We start from the raw sequence: 17,943 nt of genomic DNA, 5'->3' as shown, positions 1-17,943 counted from the left end.
TCTCTTGTTGAGAAGACGCGGACTAAGGCGCACCAGAAATACGTTTTCTGCGTATGATTCTGCAGGAATACATGCGAACAGGCTCCAGCACTTCGGTTGCCAACGCTTCACGCTTTACTAGCTCTTTCTCATGGAGTATTCTTTCCTCTATGCTCCCTGCTGTTTTATCAATTGCATTGGAAGCGGTTTTCGATGCTTGCGGCTTGCGCGAACTCGACTGCTGATATTTGAACATAAATATAACGAAGTGTTAATGGGGCATTTTTAAAGAAAACAAAGCAATAAATGATTCGAGCTCTCGTTTACTAACAATATTCTTCCTTTTTACTGCACCACTCGAAAAATTCCCTGCATCTATTACAGATTCTCTGATCCCCTTTTGGCTAAAATTACAACCGGAAATTCCCAGAAAAAGGGTAAAGTAACCTGCACGGAACATGGCTGGTTATAACCCCGACACTTCCAACGCGATTCCAACGCGATTCCAACGCGACTAATCGTTGCGACGGTCTGCGTCGCGCCCCTAAACCGGTCTAAATGATACAAAACCACCAGTATTTCCAAAAAATATGCTTAGGATAGATCTAACGCTTCATTTTTTAAATAATATCATCACTGGACTTGGCAAACACTCCAATTTCTGGTGCTAGAACAGGCCCTTTAAACTAGAACCTGGGTCTCTACGCTAAGGTCAGCGGGGCAGAACAAAGGAGCTTACTCGCCCTAATTGTAATCCCAAGCTCTATTTTCCAGCTGTTGTCTTTTGTCTCATATATACTGATCGGCATTCTTCAACGCCGTTTACGTTCCGTCGTCAAACTCCAGCTTTACTGTTGTTCGTTGCCGCTGCATAAAAGGTACTGTTCAAGAACCTGGCTGCTCCTAAACGGAAGCCAGCCTGAATAAAGAGAAATCCGCCGATGTTTTTTTAACAGCAAACTGTTTGTATAAATTCATATAAGTTGAGGGACAAATTGCCAACGAGCCGGCTTTATTTGTTCAGCGTCCGCGCATGCACATTTACCTCACACGTTAGTTCAATACAACACGAAATAACTAACACAGAACCCGGCTAGAAGCGAGAAACTGGACGTAGGCGAAAAGATGCACACATAAGACTCGCAACATAAAACTTAGGAAAAAACGCGACCAAAGCTGCCGTTGAATATCGCTTTATTCAATATACTGGTCAATCCTGCGTGCGCGCTGCTAGATTGCCGTGGAGAGTTTATAAAGGCATCTGGAGGAGCGCGCGTGTGCTCCTCCAGAAAAAAACTTCTGGAGGAGCACAGACCTGCTGATATGTTACAATATGGTTCCGTGCTTCTGAGTTTAACTGAAGTGAAAAAAAAAAAACAACCCCTGCAATTTTTTTTCCTGATTCCGATTAATCCGGAAAACGCCGGTTTTTTTAAATCATTGTAGCTGAAAAAACGAGTCATAGTCTGAACTCACCACCCCTGGAAGACTCCTCCCGACGTTTCGGAACTTGACAGCTCTTGTTGAGCACTTGCGCTCTCTGCTTTCGGGAACTGCACACAGAAAAAGAAAACCTTTGCTTGAGTTTTTCCAAACACTTTGAGCTTGCCTTTGTGCACTGCTCGACCGAAGGCGGAATTCATTCTAGACAGTCTTCACAACTGACGTTGGCACTGAGTAGGGGAGCCACTCGGAGGTGCAGCGAGCGGACGGGCTTCACATGGGCTCCGCAGTATTCCAATAAACTGTTCGCAAAATCGGATTCCCGCCCACCTACGTCGCTACCAGCGGGCTCATCTCATCATAGTGCAGCCGTGGACACCTTTTTTTTGGTAACCGGCAAGTGCTTCTTTCACAAATTCCAGACGCTTTCCTGCACTAGCACGCTATGCCAGCGGGTTAGGCATTGAACTCCAGTGAGAAAAAAAAGAAAGCGTGACGGTCCACGACTCCAGCAAAGGTGAAAGTTCAGAAATGCGCGCGGGTAACAACACACATTGAATCGACGTCGTCAGCAGGTCCCAGCGGCCACGACTGCGCAAGCAAAGCAACGACGCTTTTGCGCCTTCAAATCCGTCTACCCCGCTTGTACGCAAAAACACCCCCAGTTTCAAACCACTTCCGCAAAACAACTTGAAATTGGTTATGCGACTGCAAGATGGCCCCAGGCATGCGAATTTCGAAATGGCGGAAATTTGTCTGGCGCAGTTGAACTAGATTAACTTCACTTGGCGCCAGGCCAATCTCAGGGATCGCTTAGATTCCATGCAAAATGCGGCCACAATCAACACACTTTTCATATGCAGCCAGCGCGCTCAGCTAGGTGAAAAAACTGAAAATTGACAAGTGTTTGTGTGGTCATGTTGTGTCGACTGGCACCCGATAACTCATCTAAGGGACTAATTTGGGGAGTGCGCCTACGCTTCTCCTAAGTTGAGATCCTCGCCAACCTTGACCAAAGACAGTGGGAAACCTACGCCTGTCGCAGACTAGGCCAATCCAAGATGGCAATACTCGCGCTCGCTGGTCTCAGAGTACCGTACTTTGCGACTTTGGTTGGCGCGGAGTACCTCTGTTCCCGTCAAGTTGCCCAACCTAAGTGCTTCAGACAGCTATGAACATCCTATTGGAGACGTTGACGGTCTGCATGGATGCGCAGCATAATGTCATACTACAGGAAACACAGCCATACATCAATAAGTGCATGTCCTGAAGCAGGATCTACAGGCACATAAGCAAGAAGGAGAGGAGAGCGTCATGCCATCCGCACACCGCCTCGAAACAGCCAACCCACGCAGCATCCGGAGACCATCGCCATTCGTATACGTAAATCACCGCAAGAATGTAAAGACCAAACCAACCAACCAACGTGATAATTCGATCAAATTGTAGAGCTGACGCCACATGAACTTCTCTAACGAAACGGCTGGGGTATAAAGGACAAGCAGGGGGCGTTTCAACCACACGTGTCCTCCCTTGACCCCAAGGGAGGACACGTGTGGGGTTATAGGCAGGGTCTTTAACGTATGCCGACCCGACAAATAAATTTACGGCCATTTTCGTCAATGTGTGTGTTGCGGCGACAGAGAACCTTACGCCACAAAGGGCTGTGCCCATAAGTTCCTGTCACAGTCAACTAACAGAACATTCAATCTGTTTACATGCAACATGTACTGCAGGGCATCGCGCAGGCAGCCGGTAAAACGAGGGGTAATTCGAGAAGCCCCATCAATAGCAAATAACTCACGCCTGCTAATTGTGGGAGACTTTTAACACAGCCCACGAGCTGTGGGGATAAACTTACAACTGAAAAAATGGGAAGGCAATAATAGAATTTATCGAGGGAGAACATCTAACGTTGCTAAACGGCCCTGAAACACCTATTCGAGCGGGCACCAGCGTGTCCAGAGACACCAGCCCAGATCTCGGGTTGTTTGCGAAAACTCTTGACATCACCTGTACTAAGACAAAGGAACACCTCGGATCAGACCATGACATAATCCATCTGTTAGCCAAGGCCCGTATTGGCTCAGTCCACATCACATACTGGGACCATTTCTTCCAAGACAGACTCAAACAGAACTTCGATTAAGATCCTATGTAGAGCTAGCGCAAGACACCCCCTGAGATGCCCAAGCGCACACTTAGACTGCAGCCGCTTCTTACAGAATACCGTTTGTAGACCTCCACGTATGGGAAGCGTGACACGGCCTGACGAGAAGATGGAAACGGCAAAGCCGCAGCAGAAAGCTCCGGAAGCGCATATAGCTCATAAACAAGGAGCCTGCGGAACACGCGGCAGTGCTCTGAAGGGAGAATTGGCTAGAACTGTGTGATACCCTAACCACACGCTAACCACAAAGAAAAAAAAAACATGGCATCTGATGGGGCACTTTGTGGACCTCCTGAAAAGTAAAGAAGCTTCCAACAGGAACATGACGCGCACGCTCAATGCCTATTCGGGAACCAGCACCGACCTTCTCAAGGACCTGGAGGAGAAGTTCCTGCAGACGGAGGGAGGCCTTCCCCCATTCCGTACGCAGGAAATCCCTACTAAGAATTGGACAAGGAAATTCAACTTTTCGAGCTCCGAGCTCCGATAGCTTACAGCAAGCGGAATAGTTCCCCGGGTTTCCTCACCCCCAAATATTAACCTTGTTCGTAACTACAACCTTGGCCTGCGGAATAGCAGGTACAACTGTTCCGGCAAAAATACGCTTTACGGCCCTTTTCCTTAGTTTTAAGACAGGCTGTTTTCATTTTCCACTGACATAATTTCATAACACATTTCCATTTTCCGCTTACACATTTTCCGCTCACTAAAACGTTTCAATCTAAGCCAAGGATGAAACTAAGGCGAGCGCAATGTTTAATGGCGGTCCATGACGACACAGACAGCTTTGATGTGAGCCGCATAGACGCTAGCGCCAGATACCTCTCTAGTGTATATTGTAAGAAACTGTATGGGAGGAGGTACTCGCTCCTGCCACACGTCATTCCTCACGGGCTGCCTTGCTCTAGACCTGGAAGGAGCTTTCAACAACTTGGTACATGACGCCATACCCCTAAACCTAACCAACGCAGGACGCGGGGAACGGGACTGCAAATACATTGTTGACTTTCTTTCCAACAGAAGGCGAATCGCCACACATCGAAAACCTGGGACCGATATTCCAAACATCCTGCATCGGCAAAATGATTGAAAGAATCATCCTGAACATTCCTCAGAACTATCTTGAACCTTGCTGAAGATCGGGGACGTCACTTCTAAACCCATCACCCTCGAGTGCAAAGGGACTGCCCAAGACTCGGTCCTCCCCCAACTGCTGTACAACCTTGCGCTCCTGCATCACCAAACCAACTGGGAAGTCTACCAAATTTGAGCAATGCCCTATATGCAGACTACGTGACCCTCTGGACTGACTCCGATTCCCTAGAAAGGTGGCAGGACACGCTCCAGCTGGTCGCCGAGATGGTGAATCAGTATGCACAGACTGTGGGCTGTCGTGGTCGTCACAAAAGTGTGAGCTACTTGTGATGAGGAGGCGACGAACCAGGAAGAACACTGACAACACCAAAGCCATACTTGAACGGCATGACATCAAGCCAAGCAAGAATATCAAGATTCTGGGGCTTCCAATCCAGGCAGATGGCAAGAACGACGAAATTGTACGCTGACTCGCAAAGAGCGCCAAGCAAGTCACGAACCGACACAGAGGCATAAAAGAGGGTGACACGGTCAGGCTAGTTCAAACCTTCCTCCTCTCAGGAATAAGGTACTCTGCTTCATACGTCACCTTGAGGAAAACAGTAGAGGACAAACTTTATGGGCTCATTAAGAAATCAATAAAACAAGCACTCTGATTGTCTATCAGAGCATCGTCGCACAAATTGCTTGGACCATGGCCCTCTCAACGCAAAGCCCTGTCTGCGTTATTACAGTTTCTCCAGGACATCGGTGTGTCTACGACGTTGCAGCCTTCCCGCCATTTTAAGAAACTTTTAACTCAATACGCTGAAGTAGCACTGTGCTTTGTTTTTATTTTATTCATTTTTCTTTTTTCTCTACTTCTAGTTTTAACTACACCTACTACCTTTTTCCATCTCCTCCTTTCCCCGCAGAGTAGCATATCGGAGAATTCTTGTCGTCGGACCTCTCCGCGTTTTCCTTTGCAATAAAAAATCTCTCTCCCTCCCTCTCTCTCTTCCCATCCATCTCTATCTCCTTCTCTGTCTCTGTCTCTATGGGGCTACACAACACCATGGTAGAACTATTTGAGGGCCACTTGTGAAATCAAAAGGCATGGCTCGGACGCGCGCAAACGTAAAGTGCTAACCACTCAAGTGTATTCCGCAAGATCAGTCCCAGTCACCGGCCATCCCGGAATCTTGGCGTCAATCCATTAAAGTGCCCCCAATTCCCGTAAATAGGCATCCGAATTGCCATCAGGGCCGCAGGTAAGCGTGCGCGGAAGTGCTAAACAAGAGTTATTCCCGAAGTGCCACCACGGCGTAAACTGACGCAGCCCACTACAACGGCAAAATGGCCATGGCGGCCGCGGTGACGTACGGACGGGAACATCTGACCAGTACGTCTATTTCACGAGTGACAGCTAAAGAAACGGAAGAACTTGTCATTGATCTCGCCCTGACGCAAACAAAAACTTTCACCTTAGTCACGCAATCACAAGAGGCCTGCCGTAGCTTCATATCCAGCTGGGTGGCACCCGGGACCCTACGCATGCTAGAAAACAAGACGCCAGACAGGAATGTCTCAATTGTGTGGACCACGGCCACTCTTTGAGGAAAGGCAACCAACACGCTTATCTCACGGCCCGAGATCTCGCCCAACAGGCTGCGGAGCCCACAACACTTACAGTCTTCAAGAAGTTACACAACACTACAGGATCGTTAGAACAACGTTCCCCGTCTCACATCCAAGTCTCACGAACAGTCAGAGAACCATACTCAGACTTGCACAGACTAACACATTTCCACATCCAATCAGGATGCACCTGTTATTCCCAAGTCACTTGGAGCTCAATGTAAATTGTGCAACCAGACAGGCACTCCAAAACACGTCATATGACAGTGCGAAAAGAACCCTGCACTGCCGTATCTGCTGTGATCTGCTAACGAAGGCGTGTTCGATGCTTAACCGTTGCGTAGAAAATAGAGTTGTATTTGAGTAAGCTTATAGAAACGAGGATGCTACCGCACATGTCTAAGAATCAACGTGAAAATTGTAGAAACGATATCAAACTTCGGCCACCTCTAGATTTCTGGATTCGCAATTGTGCCTGTTGTCACTGAGAATGAGCGCCACATTCCACTGAAGCAAGCGGTTGTTTTTTGGTAGTTAGGGGATTGAACTAGAGGACTCCGTTCAATACCACAGAGGTCCGAACAGGGAATGCTGCCCGGTAACATATATGACGATCTCAAACTATCTAAAGCTCAAACTGAGGGTAGTACTGCAGAGCCAACAGCGAAACATCACTGCGCAGCTGCATTTCCTTACGGCTTGAAACTCACAATGCCGACTGGCTCTAAAACCCACTTTTCCATTTAAATATTTGTTCGTATGCTAAATCTTATTAAAAATTACATTCAAGTGTGTAAAACTGTTGGAACACCCTGCCTAAATAATTGGGGTAATATCATTGTATATGTGAGAATTGCCGGAGTTGCATTTTGCAGTTTTCATGTAGAACATGCCAATTTCTTGATAAGTCGTCGTCTCTCTTGCGTTTATTATTTGTGTCTGTTTTTGTTGTGTCGTAGTTATGTGTGTATGTATATAGCCTTTCTTGTCAATAAAGCCTCAGTTGATGTTTAGCGCTCGTCCCGTGTCACTGTCTTTTCTTGTGTCCCCGTCTAGTGCGCCTTTTACCATGTCGAAGTCGTATCACCAACTAGCCCAAATTTCTGCGTTGAAGAGTAGTAGTTAAACGGCGTCAGGCAAACAAAGTAGCGCTTTTTAGTCACTATTCCCAACTTCCAAGTATTCTTTTTCATCCTTCCTTATTTTACGAGGCGCACGAGTCAGCCGCAATGGCCATTGAACATGAATGTGAGCAGTGGGCTTGGTGAGTTTACCCCATTGATCTTCATTTGTCCAGCGGATTTATGGGACCATTGAGCGGTTGTGTTAAGCCGTTTGTGCCTTTGTGCCATCATAAACATTGACATTTTTGGTTGTTCGATCGTAGATGCAGTCTGCGCACATCTTTGTTCGGAGTTATTTAAACTTGTTAAAAAATTCATGGTGCCTATATTTAGGATCTTGCAGGCCTAAAACGACATCTTGTCTGCTTCTTAGGCGCCTAAATGGCACTTTTTAATGCCCAAAAATTCGGCCTCCAGTATCAATACCTGCTGGGACATGCAACCACGCATATCAGCTGGCACTTCGCATCCGTGAACTGTTTAGGCTTTTTATATCAAATCAAATCAAATATTTCTTTTCATTTTCAACAAAAAGAGGCGGATGCCCCTGTATTGACAGAATTGCAAAGCGCACCAAGAAATACATTCCATCAAGACGCCTTCACTGACGCCGAAAAAAACAAAATAGCAGTACTGTACACAGAGATAGTCGCGAATTCACAAGGAAAACACCAAGAAACACCACCAAGAAACACTAATTCCTACTACGAAAACATCCACAAATTGTTGTACACAGGGCATAAAAAGAAAGCATTGTTGTACACAGGAACAAAAACCTTGTTGACCACAGGGATAGTCGCACAGATACATACGCGCTCCTTGCTTTACACTATGGCAGAAAAAAACACTTCTCGGGCAAATTCATTTCAAAAGTGCAAACGAATACAAGTAATAACAATAAAATGGACCACAAGCAATCAGAAATGTCACAGTCCTTGGCAGGCGACGTATATTTACAGCGTTCTCTGTGAATTTATTTGAAGTGGCTAAGGCGTTTCGCTGCTGAGCACGAGGTCACGGGTTCGATTCCTGGCAGCGGCGGCCGCTTTGCTGATGGAGGCGAAAAGCAAAAACGCCCGTGTGTACGAGATTTCGGCGCACGTTAAAGATCCCCAGGTGGTCAAAATTAACCCGGAGCCCTCCACAACGGCGCGCCTCATCGCCTGCGTTGCGTCGGCGCGTTAAACCCTACAATCAATCAATCAATCAATCAATCAATCAATCAATCAATCAATCAATCAATCAATCAATCAATCAATCAATCAATCAATCAATCAATCAATCAATCAATCAATCAATCAATCAATCAATCAATCAATCAATCAATCAATCAATCAATCAATCAAATGTATTTGATAGATGGGGCAGTGTATAGTTTATCGATTGAAAATCATAGTTGTTTCGTGGGGTGGGAACAGGCCACGTCTCCGGGAAATCTGTGTCGTGTCAGTGAGGTTTTTTATGTAGCATCAAGAGGTCATTATAAAACAAGTTATTGTTTTTATTTTCCACGCAGTAAGGCAATGTCGAACGGTAGTTGTAAACGTGGCTTACATTAATTACTCGGTACCGATTAAAAAATTCCTGGGTGTGACAATAAAAAGAAACTTTTGCTACAACTCTCATTTCCCTTTTCTGTAAAAGTAACAACTTGTTAATATTCTTTATTGTAGTTGTTTTTTTTTCAGTTTCAGTTTCACTTTATTATACCAACCCATGAAACAACATAGCATTAGTATACAGGCAGGGGTCCCATAGTAAAGAACACTGCAGGTGGGACGCCTCATGGTTAATAACAAAGTGAAGAATAGGTGCAGTCGCTGAACAACAAATTATGCATAAGGATTACACGATTGAAAAACAAATTATTAAGCCACGAACTCTCAGAATAGTGTCGACATATGTCGGATAAAAGCAGGAGTAAAAAATGCTTAGAGTGGGCGAGAAACTAATCTACTTACAGATGCATGTTCACATGTGGTTACACGCACATATACAGAAATACACATATCTACAGTTATAGGGTCTAATGTATTTTCACCAGCTAAAACAGATTTTTTCAAATACATGGCCACATACACATATACGCATATTCGTAAGGTTTAGGATATCGCCAGGTGCGCCAAACATGATGTGTTATGATGGGTAAAGTGAAGAACGAAGTAAGCGCTTAAATGACTTGAGAGATCGGGAGGTTTTGATAATGTACGTCAAGTTATTCCACTACTTAATTGCGGCAAATTCAAAAGTGTGCTTTCCGTAGTTCGTCCTTATTGTTGGGAGTATAAAATTATTTTGTTCCGAAAATCGGGTGTTATTATGGTTAGCCAGATCCCGTCTACCTATTATATAGAGGAGATTTTGGTTGTTGAACAGGCGGTATGCCGTAATGCTTACACTGAACGTTATAAGCCTATCTAGAGAGAAAATTCCCAGTTCTCGATACAGAGGATTGACATTGGTATTGTAAGGGCTACGAGTGATAATGCGAAGTGCTTGATTTTGGATATGTCGCACTGGTTCTAAATGAACTTGGTAAGTCAGCCCCCAGGCTTCGATGCAATATCTCAGATGGCTGTGAATGAAAGCATTGTAGAGTGTAAGCAGTGTCTGCGGGCGAAAGTAATAGCGGGCTTTGATAAGTACTCTTATGCCATATGCCATCTTTTTCTCAGTGCAGTGGTATGGGCATTGAATTTCAAGAGATTGTCAAGCTGAACTCCAAGGAATGTGCATTGATTGCAAGGAAAGATAGGGTGCATATAAATGTACAACGGTTGCAGGTTGCTGGTTTGATTCCGGGAACTGAAGACTACGTACATTGTTTTCGACGGATTGATTACTAGTTTGTTTTTATGACACCAGCTGTTTACATATGAGAGATCTCGGGATAATCTGTTCGTAACTGTTTCTATTGATTTATGCGAAGTATAAATAGTCGTATCATCAGCATACATGAGACATTCTGTGGAGGCAGAAAGACAGGTAGGAAGGTCGTTTATGTAGGCTAAAAATAGTAAAGGCCCTAATATGGACCCTTTGGGGACACCAATGTTAATTATTTTTTATCTGAAAGTGCCCCACAAACAATAACTATTATTACTCTGTTTAACAGATAATTACGAAAAAGCTGCAAAGGTGGTCCTACTATGCCATAAGCAGCTAGTTTTCTGAAAAGGATGTGGTGATCGATGGAATCAAATGCTTTCGTAAGGTCCAGAAAAACCGATCCAACAAGCTTACCCTCGTATATTTCACGTTTGAATTTGTCAGTAAGTGCTATGAGCGCTAGGGTGGTCGAATAACCAGGGCGAAATCCGAATTGTCTTGGTGTAAGAATACTATATTTCTCGAAGTAGTTAGAAAGCCTGTGTTGAATTAATTTTTCAACCACCTTACTAAAGAAGGGGAGTATAGATATGGGTCGATAGTTTGTTATTTGGTTGTTCCCCAAATTAGGTGCGCATAACCAAGCTGAAGGGAAATTAAGGAATGGTTTAACTAGAGATTTATGCGCTCAGGCAGCATATTTCTATTTCTATCGATAAGGCCAACTGTTTTACAAAGTTTTTTTGTGTATTTCCTTAAAATGGTAATCCCACGTGAGGTTACTCGAACATACGCTCCTAACGCCTTCATGCATTCAAATATTTCTATTTTGCGTTGACCAAGGCGGACTTGAGGCAGAACAGCTGTGGTATTTCATAAGTGTAGAAGTGCTTCATATGGCGACTTTGACAAAGGGTCTTGTTCATAGTTTGCAGCTACGCGTGCAATGTCGTACAATATGTCGCACAATACGCTGAAATCCTGCCCTAGTCCTTTCCTTGCGTTTATTTTGCTAAAGCCGCTAAGGAAAGCGACCGGAAGTTTTTAAAGTGTTAGACCGAAGAACTGTTATTTAAAGCTCTGTGAGGTAGTCAGTGTAACCAAAAGTATTGGAAAGAATGTTGGAAACTACCTTTGACAGCGCTTCAGGTTAGAAAAACAATACGAGCGAAAAATACCTGCACAGCTTCGTGACCGATGAGCAAGGGAGTGATCTCGCCAGCTAACGTCCGCAATTCCGCACGAGAGCACCAGGAAAGCCAACCCGCCAAAGACAACTTGAGCAGCGCACAACACAGTTGCGCAGAGCAAGCGAAGCCTGCGTGAAGAGAGCGTCGGGGCCGCCAGCAGCGAAGACGAGAATGAAGCCGCGGGTGAACATGCCGCACTTTCAAGTCTTCCTGATTTCTATTTTTTGCTTGCGACGGCGCTCGACGGTTCAGAGTTGGCGCTTTCAGGTTCAGCTCTTTCAACACTTCAACACAACGTCAGCGACCTTCAGCCGCGCCCTACTCAAAGCGCAGCTGCCGACGTCTCATAGTGCCGAAGGCATCGGTCACGTATACACACTCGCCGGTAGTGGAACCTTAAGTGACTACCGGCGGGGATGGCCTCGTTTTTATTCCATTTATAAAATTTGTTTGAGACAGGAAGCGCGACATCCCGGACGCTTTCCCAAGGAAGTTTGATACGGCAAGCCGTCACCGCTACCAAAGCTTCAAAACTTTATTTTCTTGTGACCAACATTACTTTTAAGCCAAAAGCGTTTGCCTTTTCTTCGATGTAGGAGGCGATACATGAAGGGAACTTCTAAAAACTAGAAAAAGGAGGATAGAAATATCGAAGAAAGACTTTTTCTAGCAGAAACGAGCGGACACAGGAAGTTGGGAAGATTCAACTTCAAATTCAAATTTATTCAGAAAAGTACAAGAAAAGTACAATTGGGGGAATTTACAGGACGAACCGCAGGCGAGATCTTCTATGCTAGATGTTTTTGATATAAGTTGTGAGCGCAATGCAACGAGTAAGTGGTGCAGACGTTATACAAATTTTATAAAACATAGTTTAACAATGGGATATTGTAGAAAATACAACACATTGTGGGAAAAACTGAAAAATTGGAATCAAATGACCACAGAACCAGCAGAGAAAGATGTCACACAAGTAAAATATTTCTAGGAGTTAGTAGGGAGTAGCTAAGAACATCTTCAAATTTCTTTTGAAGGGTTGAAGTGAGCTAACAACCTTTATTTCCAATGGTACGTCGTTCCGAAAAGAAACGGCAGAAATAAGTAGACTATATTTGCCATAATTAATTGTTACCTTGGGCAATAACCGTTCTGACGGGGGAAAATTTAGTGCAATTAAGGTTGGTTAAAATGTGGAGAGAGAAAATGCCAAGATCTAGGAGGTGATGCACAACTTCAAAACAAAAACAACAGAACTACAGAGCCATACAAATACATCTTTGGCAGAGGTAATATATTAAGTTTAGTAAAGATAGGAAAAGATGGTGACATTTTTGGGGAACATGTTGTTATACGAAGTGCTTGTTTTTTAAGTTTTTCTAACGATGACAGGTGATTTTGATACGATCGACCCCACGACGTGATGCAGTAGTTTAAGTGGCTATGAACAAATGCATAATATAAATCCAGCAGAGTTTTCGTACTGAAGTACAGACTAGCTCTAAAAAGCGCTCGAATGCCGAATGACTGTAGTGAAGGGGCCGTGCAGAGTGGGGGCCAATCCGCCGGTACCGGTGGCGTAACATGCGCGCTAGAGAAAGCAGGATCGAGGAAGCAGGGAAGAAGAAGAAGGACGTCGGAAGCTGTTCGTTTCGGAGGCAGCAAGACGGCCACCCTCGCGGTGTAGGCCCGAGGACCGTCGCCGGCTCTCCCGTCTGAGCCACCACCCGGGCTGTCAACGAGACGACGGCCAAAGAGACCACCACAAGAACGTGTTGCGCCAGTCAGCGTGAGCGGTGTTCCGGTGGCATGGAGCGCGGGCAGCGAGGCCTCGCCATGGCGCAGGCCTAAGCACTTCCGTCCCGCCGCTAGCCATTGGCCACCGTCACGTCCCTGCCAGCGAGAGGGCAACTCCTCATCGACTTCACTAGTCTGCCCTGTCGCCATCCAGAGAAGTACGTCTCCGCGTCGTCGCATCAGCGATCGTCTCGTCGCGTGATCGGCGTCTGTGAGCGCGTGACTTTCTTCAAGACTTTGTTTATTGCCTTCCGCACTTGAATGTTCCCGCATCTACTTCGCTCGTGTGCTACAGTGTCTGTTCCGGCTTTCTCCATTATCCAGCTAATATAATGTGTGTGCGTGTGCGAGAACACAGTAGACAAGTCTCGTGACTTTCTATGCGGCCCGGCCTAACATTCATTACAATGACATCTTTTTGCAAATGGAGGAAATATGGCATTGGAACCTTAGGTGAGTCTACAATAACACTTAAAAGGGCGTTTGCTTCCGCAGTAGAATGGGATTCTGACCTACATGGAGGTAAAGATTTACTTGCAATTTTTTGTTCGGGGAGTGAAATACCATTAGGGACGATTTGGTCGAGTTAATTGATACTCTGTTATTAGCATGCCAATTTTCAAGGGAGGATGAGTCATTTTGCAAATCGGAATTTAATATCGCTGCATCAGGATTGTCTGAAAAGATGGTGGTATCGTCTGCGTATAGAATGCATTTCGAGCGCGTGAGGCACTGCGGTATGTCATTTACGTAAGGAAGGAATAAAAGCGGCCCTAAAACAGAGCCTTGGGGGACGCCTTTCCGGGTATAAGCAGAGGAAGAAAAAGTGCCATTGACGCAAACAATTTGCCTTCTATAAGACAATAAGCTTTTAAACAGTTGAAGTGGGGATCCAGCTATTCCGTATAACTGAAGTTTAGTGAAGAGGATATTGCGATCACTGCTGTCGAATGCTTTAGATTAGTCAACGAATACCGAGCCGGCGTAATACCTTTGGTCAATGAATAATTTATTGCTATCGACAAAACATGCCAAAGCTGTATCTGTTGAAAGGACAGGTCGAAAGCCTATTTGACTGTGGGTTAGTATATGAGATTTTTTATAGTAGTTAGACAGCCTTTTCCGAATATCTTTTCAAGCGCTATGTCGAGAAATGGAAGGTCTGAAATCGGTTGATAATTTTATATTTAATTCGGATCGCCATTTTGTAGGCCGGAACAACTTTAGCCAATTTAAACACGCCTGGGGACACACCGGTTTTAAAGACAAGATTGAAAGCAGAACTTAAGTTTGGGAGAATGAATGGACAAATCAATTTGATGTGTTTTCTCTGAATTTTATCTAGGCCAGGACCAGTCGCTTTTAGCCCTGAAATAACGGCTTCAATTTCCGCAGGGTTGGTAGGAATAAGAAAGACTGATTGCGGCTGGCGAGTAAAAGTGGGCGTGTGCACTAAAGAAGAAGGGTCAGAAGATTGTTGTGGAAACATATTGATTGAAACAGTTCGCGATATCGCGCGGTGCTGTGACAAGCGAGTCGTTCGTTAGAACGGACGTGACCGAGTCACGTTGATGTGGTGTGTTGAGGAATTCGCGTATCAACTGCCATTTTCTTTCGGTATTGCTTCCTCCGTCCCGAATTTGACTTTCATAATAGCTTCGTTTGGCCTTTTTAGCAATACGGATAACATATTGGAATATCGTGTATAACTAGTTTCGAGGTGCGTGTTAAATGGTTGTCGCTTAGCTTTTTTAATACAGGTTGGCTTCCTTTCGTAAAGAACATAGCAAGCCATTAGACAACCAAGGACAACGAGGGGGGTGGTAACGCCGATTGGACACCTGAACAGTATAGTGGACGAGTCAATGGTTGATATAATGGTTTCACAAAGCATTTGCACGGCTATGTGAGGATCTGATGTATCGAGTATCGCAGATCAGTCAGTATCTGATATCAGTGTGTATTCATCCCCATCAAAAATAGTTCGAAACATGGCTTGATGATAGCAGCAACAGACCGGGCAGCGTTCATAAATACAGGGTAATTTCACTTTCAGTAATTTCAGTTTCAATTACGCCTGCTTCAAAGATTGAACTGGAATTTATCAGGATGTTATCAATTAGTGATTGTGTGCCATGATTCGGACACCCGGTAGGAATGTTAAAAAGACACTGGAACCAATAGCTGTAAATGCAGGTGATCTATTCCAGGGTATCATAGTTTGAATCATCGAGAAGATTAATGTTAATGTCCCCAAAAATAAAGACGTTTTTTACATGAAGGTTGGTGAAGTATGTCCGAGAGCATGCTTGAAAAAATTGCAGGATCAGAGGAGGGAGATCGATTTTCAACGCGACAGACGACATTGGAATGATTATCCTTTAAAGGAGCCATGAAGACAAAACACAAGTTTGTGTTACTCGAAATATTTCGTGTTTTATAGTGCCCCCACCCGTTGTCCGAATGCAAACGATGCTTTATTCACTGAGAAATTAATTAATTTAAGGTAAAATTTTGATTTTCCCGCTAAATCGTGCGTTTTTGTGTCCGCAATGACATCACAGGGCTTTGTTTACGGTTAGTTAACCTAGATGGCACCACCACACCACGGCAAGCCGTTTTCTGCCTTTGGTTTGTTTGTGAACGTATTTGTACCTGGCTTGTTTTGTTCATGGAGACAATCGCTTCGTGAAACATGGTGCTCGCTCGACAAATACGGTCACGTAAGACATCGTCACTTGCGTCAATCGGCCAGTGTCGTCTGAAACAACCACAAAGCACCGCATTACTGTGCAGCTAACCCACGCATAGTGCGCGCAGTAACTACAGCCGTACGCATCGGTACTTATATGTTTACGTGTGCTTTCTTACCTTACACTGTTTTTCCCACAATTCTTAGGGCTTACAAAAGATGTGGCCTAAATTTAAGCGCAAATAGCTCGTTCGGCAAGCTTATAAGCTCTGCCTAATTTGCGTTTGCTTTTGCCGCCCTCCGCCAATTGCAAGGCTGTCTGGTATGGCATCATAGGTTCTGTTGTGGGAAATGGGCTAGTGGGTCGCATGGCCATTACCTTTTTCCCTAATTATGTAGCTTATTTTGCGTTAAAAGTGGTGTCAGTGTGATTCTAACGAGACAATCTTTTGAATGAACCAAACTTGTGTTTTCTCTTCATGGCTGCTTTAAAGGTTATGCTTCAAATTCGACCCATACATATTCACAAGAAGGAACATTTAAATTTATATCAAAATGCAGTTTATATGCCTTGTCATTCAAAACATAAATACCTGAGCCTCCGTACGAGCTACCGTCACGATGACCGTATTCACTTCTGTAGCCTGGATATATTAAAAATATCATTATCATGGACAGAAAGCCAAGCTTCTCAGATAACGGAAAATCGTTGTTCAAACGAGTGGACGGTAGTTGAAATGTTTTCTTAGTTCCTGCGCAAGCTTCGGGCGTTAAAGTAAATTCCGAAAAAGCAAGACGACGTATTGATCAAAGTGGTGTTGACGTCACTCATTGAGACATAAGCCACCAGGCAAGAATGGGTATGAACGAAAGAAAAGCCGCTTAGCTCATGTTATTTTTATCCGAAAACCCGAAGATCCTGATCGCAGCTGATACGATGCACGCGGCTGTCGAGGGTCTCCCCGGCTTCGATCACACAATGTTCGGTACAGAGGAACATCCATTTGCTCTGTTTCTTCAGTTCGAGCGCTTTTCCGAAGACGATTTCGTTCTCGGGGGTCAAATGCTCATTCACATAAATGGGTTACACTTTGGAGTTTTGCTCTTTAAGAACAAGAACAAGAACATAGCGACACCGAATCCGTTCCGCCCACGCAACGTCAACACGTGGTGTAACCCCTGCAAAAGTAAAAGTAAAATGAAGAAGAAAAGTAAATGATAGGAAGGAACGCATGTGAAAATAAGAACCCCTTACATAGGAGATTTATAAGAGTACAAGCGACCGGACCTGCTGGTGCGATCAACCGATACCTATGCAACGAAATAGTTCTAGAAATTTGAAAGCGCGACTTTTACTGCAACGCAGTAAATGTCTAACCCCCCAGTTTTCATTCCAGTGTCACCGATTTAGGCGCGCCACTCCGCGGCTCCTCCTCACTGCCGCTGATACCTCTTTCACAACTATTTTCCCCCGCGCCTCCACCGATTTCCCTTTGGTAAGTTGCAAAGTCGGCAGCTAACAGCGGTAGTGCGGCTATCAGATGATTGCAAAAAATAAACAGAAGCACGAATCGGCGTAAAAAATGCACTGATGGTTACTACACTCCATATTACGAAATTTGCCCGCAGCGGGAGCTGCAGTCTTCTCGGTCACGGCGCATTTCTGCTGCCTTTCAGGAAGTGTTCGCGGGATCAGAGAACGCACGGCGGCGTGCGCTACTCTGCTGCTACCTCGCAGTGCACAGCCGCCACCGCCAGCCAGCAATCGTGTTTGAACCTCCCGCGCGAATGTCACGTGGTTCGGATTAGCCCCACACAAGGGAGCAGCGAGCGTGTTGCATATGGTGTTTGAACCTCCCGCACAAACGTCACGTGGTTTGGATTAGCGGAGAATCGAACAGCGTGTGGGGAAAGTGTCAGGGGGAGGGCACTCCTCAGTGGCGACACATGAGACAGAAGTGAGTGAGTGAAAGAACTTTATTGGGGGCCCGGCGATGACGCGAGCTCGTC

The 17,943-nt window shown here is 45.0% G+C and overlaps 1 protein-coding gene across 1 annotated transcript in view; it reads right to left on the bottom strand.

Annotated features, from left to right (window-relative positions):
• LOC144179488 (uncharacterized) overlaps positions 1 to 17,943 on the bottom strand; it is a 58,170-nt gene that overhangs the window by 22,594 nt on the left and 17,633 nt on the right. The window contains exon 2 of the mRNA XM_077707860.1: positions 1,456 to 1,532. Within this exon, the coding sequence (XP_077563986.1) occupies positions 1,456 to 1,532 (77 nt within the window). The remainder of the gene's footprint in view (positions 1 to 1,455; positions 1,533 to 17,943) is intronic.

Source organism: Haemaphysalis longicornis, unplaced genomic scaffold (genome assembly GCF_048455015.1).
Source record: "Haemaphysalis longicornis isolate Haplotype H1 unplaced genomic scaffold, Haemaphysalis longicornis Haplotype H1 scaffold_4, whole genome shotgun sequence".
In the NCBI taxonomy this organism is placed as follows: domain Eukaryota; kingdom Metazoa; phylum Arthropoda; class Arachnida; order Ixodida; family Ixodidae; genus Haemaphysalis; species Haemaphysalis longicornis.
The sequence above is the reverse complement of the archived record's forward strand: the minus strand, read 5'-3'. Positions and strand labels throughout refer to the sequence as shown.